Source organism: Scyliorhinus torazame, chromosome 14, assembly GCF_047496885.1.
Source record: "Scyliorhinus torazame isolate Kashiwa2021f chromosome 14, sScyTor2.1, whole genome shotgun sequence".
NCBI classification, from domain to species: Eukaryota; Metazoa; Chordata; class Chondrichthyes; order Carcharhiniformes; family Scyliorhinidae; genus Scyliorhinus; species Scyliorhinus torazame.
This window is the reverse complement of record NC_092720.1, coordinates 31960853-31975751: the sequence shown is the minus strand read 5'-3', so window position 1 is coordinate 31975751 and position 14899 is coordinate 31960853. Positions and strand designations below refer to the sequence as shown.

Genomic DNA, 14899 nt, shown 5'->3' with positions numbered 1-14899 from the left:
GTGCCCCACAAGGCTGTCTCCTCAGCCCCCTACTATACTCCTTGTACACCTATGACTGTGTGGCCAAATTCGCCTCCAACTTGATTTTCAAATTTGCTAATGACACCACAGTAGTGGGTCGGATTTCAAACAATGACGAGACAGAGTCCAGGAATGAGATAGAGAATCTGGTGAACTGGTGCGACGACAATAATCTCTCCCTCAATGTCGACAAAACGAAGGAGATTGTCATCTACTTCAGGAAGCGTAGTGGAGAATATGCCCGATTACATCAATGGGAACGGAGTAGAAAGGGTCGAGAGCTTGAAGTTTTTAGGTGTCCAACTCACCAACAACCTGTCCTGGTCCCCCCCCCCCCATGCCAACACTATAGTTAAGGAAGCCCACCAACGACTCTACTTTCTCAGAAGACTAAGGAAATTTGGCATGTCACTTACGACACTCAGCAACTTCGACAGATGCACCATAGAAAGCATTCTTTCTGGTTGTATCACAGCCTGGTATGGATCCTGCTCTGCCCAAGACCGCAGGAAATTACAAAAGGCCATGAATGTAGCCCAATCCATCACGCAAACCAGCCTCCCATCCATCTACTCTGTCTACATTTCCTGCTGCTTCAGAGAGGCAGCCAGCATAATTAAGGACCCCACGGACCCCGGACATACTCTCTTCCACCTTCTTCCGTCAGGAAAAAGATACCAAAGTTTGAGGTCACGGACCAACCGACCCAAGAACAGCTTCTTCCCGACTGCCATCAGACTTTTGAATGGACCTATCTCGTATTAAGTTGACCTTTTCTCTGCACCTTGCTATAACTGTAACATTATATTCTGCAGTTTCTCCTTCCTTCCCTCTGTACGGTGTGCATTGTTTGTACAGCATGCACGAAACAATACTTTTCACTGTACACTAATACATGTGACAATAATAAGCCAAATCAAATCAAAAGGTTTATTGGGTGAATGTTCGCTATGGTGTGGATTTCAACCGTACAATCCAGTACAATGTGAGACCAGATCCTGATCGCTGATGATTTTACTGCTCTCAGCGGTGCACGTTTCACAAATTAGCCACACTATCTCCAGGTTGGACACCAGGTGGTAAGAAATAGAGCAGCCAAGGTGCCTGACCACTTCTTCTGGAAGATATGTGTGGACAGAATTGGATTCAGGTGTCGGTATTGATGTGTTGGGTACTCTGGATCTGTGGAGACTGCGTTTACCTTAGCAGTAACATAGACAGGCTACCAACACTTGTAATTGTACAACTCTATTTTATTTGACAAAGAGCTGTTAAAAATACTTGCACTGTGGGTCGACACTATGTTAGATTCACTGAAGACCTATGCCTAACCTGACCAGCCTACACTGCTAGTACATGGTGGATGTTTGTGCTACTGACTGCGGGCTCTGTCTGTCTCAGAGGCTGCATCCCGAATGAGCGGGAAAACTAGTGCCCTCTGTCTTTATAGTGACCGTGCCCTAACTGGTGATTGGCTGCTGTGTTGTGTGTGTTGATTGGTCTTGCAGTGTGTCAGTCAGTGTGTGTCTCTGCACCATCATATACTGATGTTTACATTATGACAGGTATGTCTCCTTGATAAACCAGAGAGCGGAATACTGCCCCACGTTTTGAAACCAGTGCCAGGATGAAACGGCATCACATCAGTTACGGCAGAGTGAAAGCAAAATACAGCTGCATCTGCTTTGACCCATTATGCCTTAAGAGCACACCAGAGTGGCATTTTACATTTCTCAAAGTCGTTTTTATGGCCTTTCCCTGCAATGGTGAGTGAGTGAATGATTTTGACAGACAACTTAGTGCCAAATTGCAGCTGGTTCTCCTGCTGTGGACCCAGTGATTTACATACTGTGGCGCATTATAATTAAGACAGATTTGGAACGTCGTGCTGACACATAAGCAGCAAAATAAAGAGAAAAACTTGGATGTTGCCAGCATAACCAAGCATTCACTGAACTGAACCGTTAACCAAGCTTGCATTTAATTGAATTGTTAACAAGAACATTTTGTACATCTGGAGTTCCTTTCTGTACACTTGAAGAGTTTATATTTCATTGGAACTGTCAAATATCTCTAGAATTAGAAGACATATTTGAAGAGCAAGTGGTACTTTGAACATTTCCAGGGCAGCCAATTAATCTGACTCTGTGAAGAGATCAATCAGACCTTTATTGTCTGGCTTTCAGCTCATAATAGACAGACCAGAATGAACTGATTAACAGAAAATTAACAGGGTAAAACTCCAGCAGGGGTTTCTTATTTACCTGCTATAACTTTGGTGAAGATCAGCGGAAAAATGGAGGACAATAAGGGGCCAACTCCTGTGAAAATTACTGGAAAACTTTTTTTTGACATTATAGGCATCACACTTTTAAAATTAATTTAATGTCAGGTGTAAAATTTCCAATTACAATTTTTTAAAATTACATTAATTCACTTTGCTCATACTGTGCAGAGCAATACGAGGCTGATCCCTGGGGCCGGAGGGCATAGTTATGAGGAATGATTAGATAAGAGGATCTGAAGGAGGCATCAGAGATATTTAATCAAGGAAACATGAAACAGCATTTTCAGATGTGCTGAAGCATCAAGACAAAAGGCTCCAGGTTCAGGGTAAAGGGTGAACTGAGGCAGTGATGAACGAAATAATTCTTTTTGCAGAAGGTGGTCAACAGCTTGATTTCGGCAGGACGTTTACTCAAGACACGGCAGAAAGCTCACCTAAATAAGAGAAGACCTTAATGAGAATCTGGTGTAAAGGTTAGTAGGCTGGAAGGACAAAATTGAATTAACTGAATCGAACATACCAGTCTGCGTAATGGGAACAGAGGTAGGCCATTCGGCCCTTCGAACCTGCCTCGCTATTCGATAAGACCATGGCTGATCGGTTTGCGTTTCGAATTCCCCCTTCTACTGCCCCCCCGATCACCTTTGATTCCATTGCCCAACAAGAAAGCCCATCTTGCAAATCAAGCAATATGTGAACCGAAGGTATGGTACTGCTGATATCCTATTGATATTATGTACAATACACACAGTATTAGTCTTGCTGTGGAAACATTTCACAGGTGGCTAGCAACTGACCTGGATCAAACATTAACCCTTCACAAGGGTTGCGTGGTTGCATGGGTTATGTGACCATGGCATGAACCACAGCCAAACCTGGTCCTGTTCTCACGAGATGCCAACATGTTGGTTGGGGGCACTGAATCGCACTCCAGAACTGGAATCATGGCTGATCATTCTCCTTCCTTGCATGTGTATGGGCAGCACGGTAGCACAGTGGTTAGCACAGTTGCGTCGCAGCTCCAGGGTCTCAGATTCGATTCCCGGCTTGGGTCACTGTCTGTGCGGAGTCTGCACATCCTCCCCGTGTGTGCGTGGGTTTCCTCCGGGTGCTCCGGTTTCCTTCCACAGTCCAAAGATGTGCTGTTAGGTGGACTGGCCATGATAAATTGCCCTTAGTGCCCAAATAGGTTGGGTGGGGTTACTGGGTTTATGGGGATAGTGTGGGCTTGAGTGGGATGCTCTTTCCAAGGGCCAGTGCAGACTCGATGGGCCAAATGGCCTCCTTCTGCACCGTAAATTCTATGATTCTATGTGGCCACTGGTACATCCTTAACAGTACCTGGCTGCGATCAAATAACTCTGTGCAGATTGGAAATCAAGCCTGCAACCTTTGGAGTTCTCTCACTTTACCACAGGAGGTATTGACTTTGCCGACAAATCCTCCAGTGGAGCTCATATGCATGGGATTTATATTAAAATGTATTTAAATGTCAAAATTTGAGAACAGTGGGTTTCACCCCCAGGATCCAAAGATGCGCAGGTTAGGTGGACTGGCCAATTTAAATCGTCCCTTAATTGGAAAAAAATAATTGAGTACTCTAAAAAAATATTTTAAAGAAAGAAAAGAGAATGCCATCAATCGGGTCACACAGCCCCATGTCCGACCCAACGCAAAAACTATTTTAAAAGAAAACTTCCAATAAGAAACAGAAATATGGGCCACATTGACTGAGTGTGGTTAAAGCAGCATGACTTAAAATGGGGCAACTTAAAACAGGGACTTACTGTGATACATATTCATACATGGTATCAATTAATTTGGAGACAGATGTTGATTATTAGAAGCTGCCAGAAATTAACATTAAGATGCTTGATCATTCCGTTCCCAACGTGCATTGGCCACAAACACAGATCACACTGCAGGACAACAAAGAAATTGAGAACAGCAACAGTTGTTTGATATTTTCTCACCTCCCGCCTCCAAAGACATGTTATACATTCTTTGAACTTCTCAAACGATCTCAATTTCAGCTACTGTGGCAAATTCTTATGCTCATTCTCTAAAGCACCACAAGTCAAAGGTTAACTCAACGCCGTCAACAGCTTCTGCATCTAGAAAAAGAGTTTCTTCATTTTTTTTGAATGATTCTCAGGAAAAGCTCCCCGTCAGTTTACAAGGGAAGCACACTTATTGTTTGCATATACCTTTTTTTTTTTTTACAAATTTACTGTACTCAATTCATTTTTTCCAATTAAGGGGCAATTTAACATGGCCAATCCACCTAACCCTGCACATCTTTGGGTTGTGGTGCACTCAAACACAGGGAGAATGTGCAAACTCCACACGGACAGTGACCCAGAGCCGGGATCGAACCTGGGACCTCAGCGCAGTGAGGCTGCAGGGCTAACCCACTGCGCCACCGTGTTGCCACTGTTTGCATATACTAAGTGAGCATTCAAGGTGACAGTACTCAGGAAAGAAACAGTCACCATCTGGGACTGATCCACAGAACAACGGCAAAAAATAGCACAGAGGAAGTGGGATACAGAGACGTTAATTAACACGCTAAAAACGGCATTCAGGAATTAAAAACTTCCAATATGTTGTTCAAAGTTACCTAAAAATAAAACGACAGAAAGTTATGAAAATAAGAATCAGTTTCAAGAGTATTTTAAGATGTCGAAACATGTCGACACAAAAAGGGTGAAAATTTCCTTCTTTTGTTGGCCGGATGATGTGTAAATCGAACATGCAATTCAATATTTGCCACATTATTCCCGACAGTTCAAATGTGCTCCAGGCAGCCAGTCAGGGCTGCAAGTTATTCCACATTGCAAAAACAACCAGAGCTAAATGTCTGCATTCAATGGATTCCAGCCAATCAAAACATTTCAGAAAAAGTTTCAAACACTGTACCTGTCAGTGAACAATACGACAAGATCATCGCGATCAGCATAATTTTGCATCTCGTCCTTCAGTAACCGCACTTTCTGTCCTCCACCAATCGAGTGAGGTATATTTCCTCCACTCCACTCCTCCTCTGTGCCAAGCACCTGCACAAAAGCGGAAATAACGTCCAAAACACATTTTTAAAGCACACAGGAACAGGGTGGGCAGACATGTGGATGGATAAGAGAAGAATAGTAGGATTAAGCAACCCAAACCCACTTACAGCCAGCCCCATAGATCTTGAGCGAAGGTCTCCTCCTGTTAGTTTTCAATCCCACCCACCACATAGGCGTTCAATCAATTCAGCTGTCGGGCGGGAGTATTTTCACAGATATTAAAATGTTGCCCCTACTGTCGGGGCAAAAGTGAAAGCAAAATACTGCAGATGCTGGAAATCTGAAATAAAAACAGAAAATGCTAGGAAAACTCAGCAGATCTGGCAGCATCTGTGCTCTGGAGAGTCGTCATATAGACACAAAAGATTAACTCTGCTTCTCTCTCCACAGATATTGCCAGACCTGCTGTGTTTATCCAGCATTCTCTGTTTTTATATCAGGGCAAAAGTGTCTCAATACTTAATTGTAGTCAACTGCTTCTCACTGTTTTCACCAGCACCAGAGATTGCTGGGATGACAGCCAAAAGAGGAAACATAGGACGGTGATATATTGGATTGGCATGGACTTGAGATAAAAAGCTGGCCCATAATTCAACAGCTTTCTAATAGGACACTGCCAACTTCCAGTGACAAAGTTATGTTTGTCCAGTGGACTGCTGTACCGTCTTCATTTACCTCCGAGGTGAGATATTTCTTGAATAGTGTCACTAACTAAACCTTTAAAATCCAATTGTGAAGCAATTTTTCTTGAAAGACCGACTTAAGCTTTGTTTGGCGAGACTATTGTGAGGATCATTGCAGGGCCTTGACCCTGCAATATTTAACTTTCACTGGGTAAATTTGCCGTCCTTAACCCTCAACCCATAAAGGTTTTTTTGTTAGATGCAAGAGACTTCTCTCCTGACAGTGCAAGCTGAAGAACAAAGAGCAATACAGCACAGGAACAGGCGCTTCGACCCTATAAGCCTGTATTGGTCATGATATCACCCTTGTCCCAAACCCCTAAAGAACAAAGAACAATGTAGCACAGGCACCAGGCCCTTTGGCCCTCCAAGCCAAATAGAATAGAGATGCCTCTAGGAATGGAGCTGGACAATAACATATACGCAGAAGTAGAGGGAGTGAATAGATTAAGAACAAGGTGGCTTATAGAGCTAAGCATCGCTCCCCCCTCACCCCCCAAAGTCCAATTTGACATTTCCCTCTAATATTATCACAGTTATATTTGCGAAATCGTGGGCAGCATGCACAAGTGGATAGCACTGTGGCTTCACTGCGTCAGGGTCCCAGGTTCGATTGCCCGCTGGGTCACTGTCAGTGCAGAGTCTGCACGTTCTCCCCGTAGCTGCATGGGTTTCCTCCGGGTGCTCCGGTTTCCTTCTCCAACAGTCCAACGACGTGCAGTTTAGGTGGATTGGCCATGATAAATTGCCCTTAGTGACCAAAAAGGTTCGGAAGGATTATTGGGTTACGGGGATAGGGTGGAAGTGAGGGCTTAAGTGGGTCGGTGCAGACTCGATTTGCCGAATGGCCACTTCGGCACTGTATGTTCTATGAAACACAGACCAAAATGCTGCTATAATGTGAAACTTGTGGTGTTTTTTTACTTCATTTGTGGAATGGGGACATCACTATCTCTTCACTTTAATTTCCATGAACAAGACCTTTCTCAGATTCCTGTTCTTTTTTCCTTCGACATTAGTTTGTCCCATTCCCAGGTTTTTAGGACTTCCTGTTGCTCTAGCTCTTTGACCTATGAACAAGGTTTCTTAACACAAGATAAAGAGGTTTCAAGTGCTAACATTTCTCCTATTGTTATTTTAAAGGTCTGCACGATTGACACTTTTATTGAGCTGTCACAAAAATGAGTTTTAAAAAAGTATAAAGTTAACAATGAATGATTGTTTTCTAAAGCTTTTCAACACATCCTCTTGTCACAATAGAGTTAATTGGATATATACATGTACAGTTTGTGACTGGGCAGTGAAATGCCATAGCTTGGCATGGGGGGCAATGAGAAGCCATACAGGGTAGGTGGGGAGCATTAGGTGGCATAGTTGGGGCAGAGTGAAGACTATTTAAACTTATCTTTCAAAAAGTTCCCTCATGCAGAAAATGGTTCACAACATCTCTGTGGTGCTGTGCACAACGACCCTTTGAAAATCTGGCCCGACTCCACTAAAATTGCGGAGACTCGGACATGCCTATCCCTATAATGGAGCTGATCAGATCAGAAGAATAAGGCTCACAACCCAAAACAGAAACCATGGAAATGGAGTCAAGGATCTCAGAATCTGGTCCTGGCCATCATTTTCACCCCTCCACGCAGTCTCCTCGACTTCATGAAAAACCAGCTCAATACTCCAGTTGAGGCCAAACCAATATATTATACAAATTTAACATAACCTTCTTGCTGTTGTACTTTATGTCCCTTCTATTAAAGCTTAGGATATTGTATGCTTGATTAATCATGCTCCCACCTTAAACGTCTAACGCACATGTATACCCAAGTCCCTCCGCTTCTGCACCCCCTTTCATTCAATGTAGTCATGGTCAAGCCATTGGATGCCAATACGAAGTGATTAAACTCTTGGAGATGTTCACTGGTTGATAGTTGTGTGGCATGAATGTTACTTGTAATTTTAAGCCCAGGCTTGAATTTTGTCCAGATCTTGCTTACACACACGCAGAGACTGTTTCAGTATCCGAGGAGTTGTAAATGGAACTGAACTCAGTGTGCAATCATCAGCAAACATCCCCACTTCTGACCTTCTGCTGGAACTAATGTAATTGATAAAGCAGATGGAAATAGTTGGGCCTAGAACACTGCCTTGAGGAACTCCTGCAGCAATAGCCTGGGGATGAGATGATTTGGCCCCAATAATGACAACCATTTTCATTTGTGCTGGCACGACTTCAGCCAGTAAAGACATTTCCCCCTACTTTACACTGATTTCAATTTCACGAGAGTTCCTCGAAGATGCGCTCAGTCAAATGCTGCCTTGATGTGCAGGTGGAGCTGCCAACCACTGGGTGCTGGAGAGCCTCCCCATGGCCCACCCACCATCTCGGATTGGACGGCAAGCCTGCTCACCGACCTTAAATTACAGCTTTAAAAATCCCAATGGACGTACCTAAAGCGCATGGTGTGGGATCGGAACCTGGAACTTGTGAACATGATCACTTCCCAAGAATACTGGCATAACCGAAAACAGTGCCTTTGGGTCAGTTCAAATATTGGGCACGATTCAGTGGCCTCACCCTGCCTGACTTGGTGTCGGGACGATCTCCATTGAATCTCGTGAGATTTGCAATGCTCGAGGTACGGATCTTGCCTTCGCTGGGCGGCACCTTGGCTCTCCCTCTGGCACCGGGGCACCTTGGCACTGCCAGGGTGCCCAGGTGGCACTGTCAGGCTGGAGGGGCACTGCTGGGGTTCTAGGCTGTCACTGCCAGGGATTGGGCCCAAGAGGAGACTTTACCAGGTAGTCGGAGGAGATTTCCCATGGCCCTCCCCAAGGTTTTGGGGAGGGGGGGGGGGGGGGGTCAAAATTGGGGCACCTTCCAAAATGACACCCTGATTTGCAAGGAGCCTTCCTAAATGCGGCCTCCGTGGAGAGAATCTCCCCGAGTCCTAAAATTGCGAGATGTTTCCCGCCGCTGAAACACCCCCAAATGTGCTGTTCAGCGGACTTAGTCGCGCCCACTGTTTTCCTTCCCAGAAAGGCCCCTCAATTTCCAAGGTGCAGTAATCTTTCATTCAAAAGAAAATCCTATCAAAAAATGAAGATATACAGAACTTTGAACATCTGTATGTCGTATTGCCACCACCTTGATTACTCCTGTGGTAATACTCTCACATGATTGGTACCCTAAAAAAGCATGGATTGGCTTACAGTGTTAACAAAGACAACTTTTACTTACATCACTCCCTGCTGGGTAGTGGAATGGAAGACAATGACAGAGGCAGCTGATTGGATTTCCCCATTTATAGTGACCAAAGAGGGCTATGAGCTCCTCGCACTTATTGTTGGTGGAAAGACGTGCTTGTTAGGTGAATTGGGTGGAAGAGACAGGGGAGAGGGGTTTAAGAAGATGGCTTATAGTAGAGAAAAAAAGGCTGGCGTTCATCTGCATCCCAGGGTGATCCTGGATTTTAGAAGATGGATTTAGTGAATGATTTTACAAGATGAGAGCAGGACTCGATAGTGTTTCATATCTTCCAGCTAGATCTGGCAGTGAATAGCTAAAATCAATCAGTTGTCAGCCATACTCTTTCCAGTCTGTATCCCTTCAAATTAAGGAAGTGGGGATAGGAGAGACAGAAATGTTTTATTGCGGACTGGGGCATAAAAGTTGGAGGTTAGTCAGCAAACCACAAGCTACAGAATGTTGTCATGAACGGAGGGTCAAAGGTTAGAGAGTTGAGATTTTGAAAGTGTAGATATCAGTGAATTGGCCATCAGTTTTGTCTAAAGGCGGACACAGAAGCTGGTGGGTTTGGGGCGTGAAAGGAGGATGTGGGTGTAGACTGCTACATGGAAGTGATCAGAGATGGCTTTATCGATGATGGATATGATAGGAGTGGCGAAGCTACTGGATGAGGTAAGGTCAAGGGGGGGGGGGGGGGCGGCAGCAGAATATGGGCCAACCAATGCTTTTAAACTTTAGAACCCGGAGCAACTTTTTAGAAACCACACTGCCAGTACCTACCTTGACTGTGTAGTTGAGATGTTTAGCGGTTTGCATAAAGCGCTTGAAGCCATCTGTTTCTCTTGTTGCTACAGTGAGCACTAAAAGGTTTTCTGAAATGAAAACATTCAACAGATCAGAAATCTGGTACAATGGGGAGTGCCAGCAATGTATTCAGCTAAACCGGACACAAACAGGAAATATGCAGTCAACGAACATCAGGCCAATCAGCATTCAACTCAACATTAGGATGTTAGTACTTTCATCGGAACTTCAGCTTAACAACCTGAAAGGTGAACTCTTTCTCTTCCCCAGTTGCTGCCTGACTCGCTGTACATTTCCAGCGTTTTGTGCTCTTATTTCAGATTTCCAACATGGGGGAGTATTTTACTTTTGTCTAAACCTTTTAAAATGGCTGTTTGATTATAATACAGAGAATCTTCATTTTGACCCCTGATCATGAGGTTTTGACATGTCTGGAACTCCTGGACCACATATTCTATGTGAAAATGTAGTTTGCCTTTTCATCGCATTCTGTTGCTCGTTTTGTTCTGCCATTATTTTCACGTTGCACTATTTACATCGTAATTTCCCTTTCCCCATTGTGCTCTCCGAAATGCCTTTTTTCCTGGTCCTCAAGATGAATTATGGTCATAGTTGTTTCTTCTGGAACGCATTGAAATAAGTTACGTTTTCCGAGTGCAGTTACTGTCACAGAGCAGCTGCACACACCTGATTGAGGAAGGACGATGTAGAGCTAGCTTTACGGGCCATTGATATGTTATCAGTAGAAATACTGTCTTAAACTGTAAAAAAAATGGTTTTGATTCTCCACAGCTTGTTTGAACAGAAAATAGCAAAAGATTATTGAAAATGTTATGATCAGCAGGGAACTTTACCTGACACTGTTCAAGGCTGAGCATTTCTCATGGGGAGGCAGTGGCACAGTGGTATTGTCACTTGACTCGTCATCCAGAGACCCAGAGCGAGATCTGGGAACCCAGGTTCAAATCCTGCCACAATGGCAGATGGTGAAATTTGAAGGACAAATGATGACCATGAAACCATTGTCAATTGTTGTAAAAACCCATCTGGTTCACTAATGCCCTTTAGGGAAGGAAATCTGCCGTCCTTACTTAGCCTGGCCTAGATGCGACTCCAGATCCACAGCAATGTGGTTGACTCTCAAATGCCCAGTTCCTCCATCTCTGTTGCATCTGTTCTGATGATACAACCTTCCACACCCGTGCTTGAAAGGTCTTCTTTTTCCAGCCCGCAAAAGGATTTGACCTATTTCCCACACTTCTGCTCACACCCCTTCTCCTTCCAGAACCATGATAGTTTTCTTCTTGCCCTCATCTGCCTCCATGTTCAACTGATCATTTTCACCAGTGTGATGCCACCACCAAACACATCATCTCCTCCCCTTTCAGCAATCTGAAGGGTCCATTACTGCCCTGATACTCTCCTCCACTCCTCAATCACCCCAACATACTGTCCCGTATTTACGATATCTTCCATGCAAACGCGGGAGATTTAATACCTGCCGATTTAGCTTTCTCATTACCGTCCATGGCCCCAAACAACTCCTTCCAGGTGAAGAAGCGATTTTCAATTTCAATTTAGTCTACAGTATTTGCCCACTTCAAAAACAAATGCAGATTGAGTGTCTGCTTTGTAAAACATCTCTGCTCAGTCCGCAGGCATGACCCTGAGATTCCTACAGCCTATTATTTTAAACCTCCATTTTGCTTTAATGCTGACCTCGCTGTCCTTGACCTGCTGCACTGTTCCAGTGAAGCTCAACTTAAGCTTGATGAACAGCACCTCATCTTTTGGTTAGGCACTCCAATAATAATAATCTTTATTGTCACAAGTAGGCTTACATTAACACTGCAACAAAGTTGCTGTGAAAAGCCCCTAGTCGCCACATTCCGGCGCCTGTTCAGGTACACCGAGGGAGAATTCAGAATGTCGAAATTACCTAATAGCACGTCTTTCGGGACTTGTGGGAGGAAACAGGAGCACCCGGGGGAAACCCACGCAGCCACGGGGGAGAACATGCAGACTCCACACAGACAGTGGCCCAAGCCGGGAACTGCACCCGGGACCCTGCTACTGTGAAGCAACAGTGCTTACCACTGTGTGCTAACGTGCTACAGCTACTGGACTCAATGCGGAGCTCAATCATTTCAGCCCCCAATCTCTTATCTTCTATTTTGTTTCCTTTCCTTTACACGTTTTGGTTTTGCTCTTACTTCAGCTGTCAGCAGAAAACCTGTTCTAGGCAAATATTTTGTTTCTCTTGTTGCCCCATCACCATTCCCTTTGGTTCTGGAAGACAAACTCTTCTTTTATTCAATATCTCCCATCTTCCACCCCGTCACAGCCCTCCCTTTTGTCCTTGTCCCGCCACCCCTTGCTCAAAAGCGTACATCTCTAACGTTTTCCGGTTCTGATGAAAGGTCCGCGAATTGAAAGGTTTCGCTCTCCAACGATACTGTCAGATCTGCTGAGTATTTCCTGAATTTTCTGTTTTTATTTCAAATTTCCAGCATCCGTGGCAATGTTTTTCTTATAGTCAACCCTACTTCAAAGCTACCTAATGGTGCAAATGTGAAGTCAGCATCATGGAATCTGCAACCAAATTCGAAGACAGTTCTAACGATCCAATTTCTGCTCATACAAAATATCAAAACAGTCTAAGCATTGTTCCTTTGATATTAATGCACTCGTCCCTTTGTATAGTTTTATATTATTGATGCAAGCTTAAGCACCCAAAACATTGGATTTGCATCATACACACGGATACATTTGAAAAATTGTCAAGTTCCTTTGAAAATCTCCATCAAAACAAAGCACGAAAAATGATGGATTTCACATCTGGTGGGATAAAACCAGGAGCTTTTCAGCAATGTGCAGCTTGGTCTGAACAAAAGGCCATTTCAACCACTGCTGACACGGAAAGCTTTTTAAGACTAAACAAACAGTATTTGCCATGCCAGAAACAGGATCTTTGGACTGCAGAATCAAGCCTGTGGATTTTGTAAATAGACAAGTTCTCATGAAGGATAGTTATTGGGTCCATTACGGGTTTTCTCATTGCACTTAGAACTCACATGAGTTTTTACTGTGTCTCCTTTTGTAATTCTTATAATTTGATTGTAAATGGGGATATCATTTGCTTTGTGCCATGAAGTCCATGAAGTTAAGATCTGCCTAAGGCGGCACAGTGGCGCAGTGGTGAGCACTGTGGCCTACGGCGCTGAGGACCCTGGTTCGATCCCCACCTCGGGTCACTGTCTGTGTGGAATTTGCACATTCTCCCCGTGTCTGCGTGGGTCTCACCCCCACTAACCAAAGATGTGCAGGTTATGTGGATTGGCCATGCTAAATTGCCCCTTGCTTGGAAAAAAATAATTGGGTACTCTAAATTTAGTTTTTTTTTTAAATAAGATCTGTCTGCTGGAGGAAAGTTTGGCAGAATATTTTGAGGCTATGTTAAATCCAGTGTGCGAATTTGAGGGTAATTGTTAATTGCTTAGGTGTGCGGTTCTGCTAAGGACAGGGTATATAGAGAAGGAATGGCTTCTGGAAAGGAGCTAGAAGAGGACTTTATCCCCCATCAAGAACTACTGGCATATTAATCAAAAAAAATTAATTTGGCTGGTACAGCGCTCAAGTTATATCTAATTGTGTGAGACGGATTTCGATCGAGTCGATGCTGATGAACTATTCTCTGGAGGGAAATGCAGAACCAGAGGGCATAATCTGAAAATTAGAGTTCGACCATTTAGGAATGACATTTTTCACATGAAGGGTAATGGCAAAATGGATTGGTGTGCAGATAAGCCATGATCTGATCAAAATACAGAGCAGATTTGAGGGGCTGCATGGCCTACTGATGTTCCTGTGATATCCCCAACCCAGAAAAAACTTGCTTATCATTAAGAAAAGCCAAAGGCATATATATGGTGATGTTTTTTACTTTGTGAGATTGACGTACGCCGATATTAAGCCCTTATTTGCATCTCAATGCTTGCTGACTTTCTTTTTGTGCCAAAGGATCCTCAAATTTAAAAAAAAATTTAAGCACAAGTTCAGCTTCAATAAAACATAAATAGCAGTGTTTATACATTTTCATTTTCTATCACCAGATGCTCAATTAAGCTCAGGGTTTCATCCACACACTTTTTTAAAAATGGCATTACTCTGAAGAATTGCAGGTGGCTAAAACGCCCAATGCACTGCAGTGATTCAAATAATCAATCACCTGTTCAAAGTGGTTATAAAACATATGGGCATAGAAACCTAGAACTCCTCTTGTGCATTGTACTTAACCATAAACATGAATGTTAAGTTCCATGGGACCCAGGTATTGGACCCTAACCCTAATTCACATAGAGGCACTGTTGCAGAAAGAGGCTATGCATGCAAGTGATGGAAGTTCAGAAGGATGCTTTACAGTTTTGAAGATGTTTAGAATTTCTGAAGTGCCGAAGGAGTCCATGCTCCTCATCGAGATTGCGCCGACTCTCTGAAAGAGCATCCTACCTAGGCCCACTCTTCCCTCCCATCCCTGAAACCAACACTCCCTCTAACCTACACATAACTGGACACGAAGGGGCAATTTATTATGGCAAATCCACCTAACCTGCACATTTTTGAATTGTGGGAGGAAACCAGAGCACCCAGAGGAATCCCACGCAGACACAGGGAGAAAGTGAAAACTCCACACTGACAGTCACTCAAGGCCGGAATTGAACCCAGATCCCTGGTACTGTAAGGCACCACTGTGCCAGTGGCTTACCCGAGTGCAGGTAGCACAATG

At 43.9% G+C, this 14899-nt stretch overlaps 1 protein-coding gene across 3 annotated transcripts in view; it reads right to left on the bottom strand.

Annotated features, from left to right (window-relative positions):
- The window catches only part of plod2 (procollagen-lysine, 2-oxoglutarate 5-dioxygenase 2), a 278992-nt gene that overhangs the window by 122447 nt on the left and 141646 nt on the right, over positions 1-14899 (bottom strand). For all 3 annotated transcript variants that reach the window (XM_072473887.1, XM_072473885.1, XM_072473886.1), the window contains exons 2-3: positions 10090-10181; positions 5228-5364 (exon numbers count right to left, since the gene is read on the bottom strand). In XM_072473887.1, the coding sequence (XP_072329988.1) occupies positions 5228-5364; positions 10090-10125 (173 nt within the window). In that variant the 5' untranslated portion in view covers positions 10126-10181. The remainder of the gene's footprint in view (positions 1-5227; positions 5365-10089; positions 10182-14899) is intronic.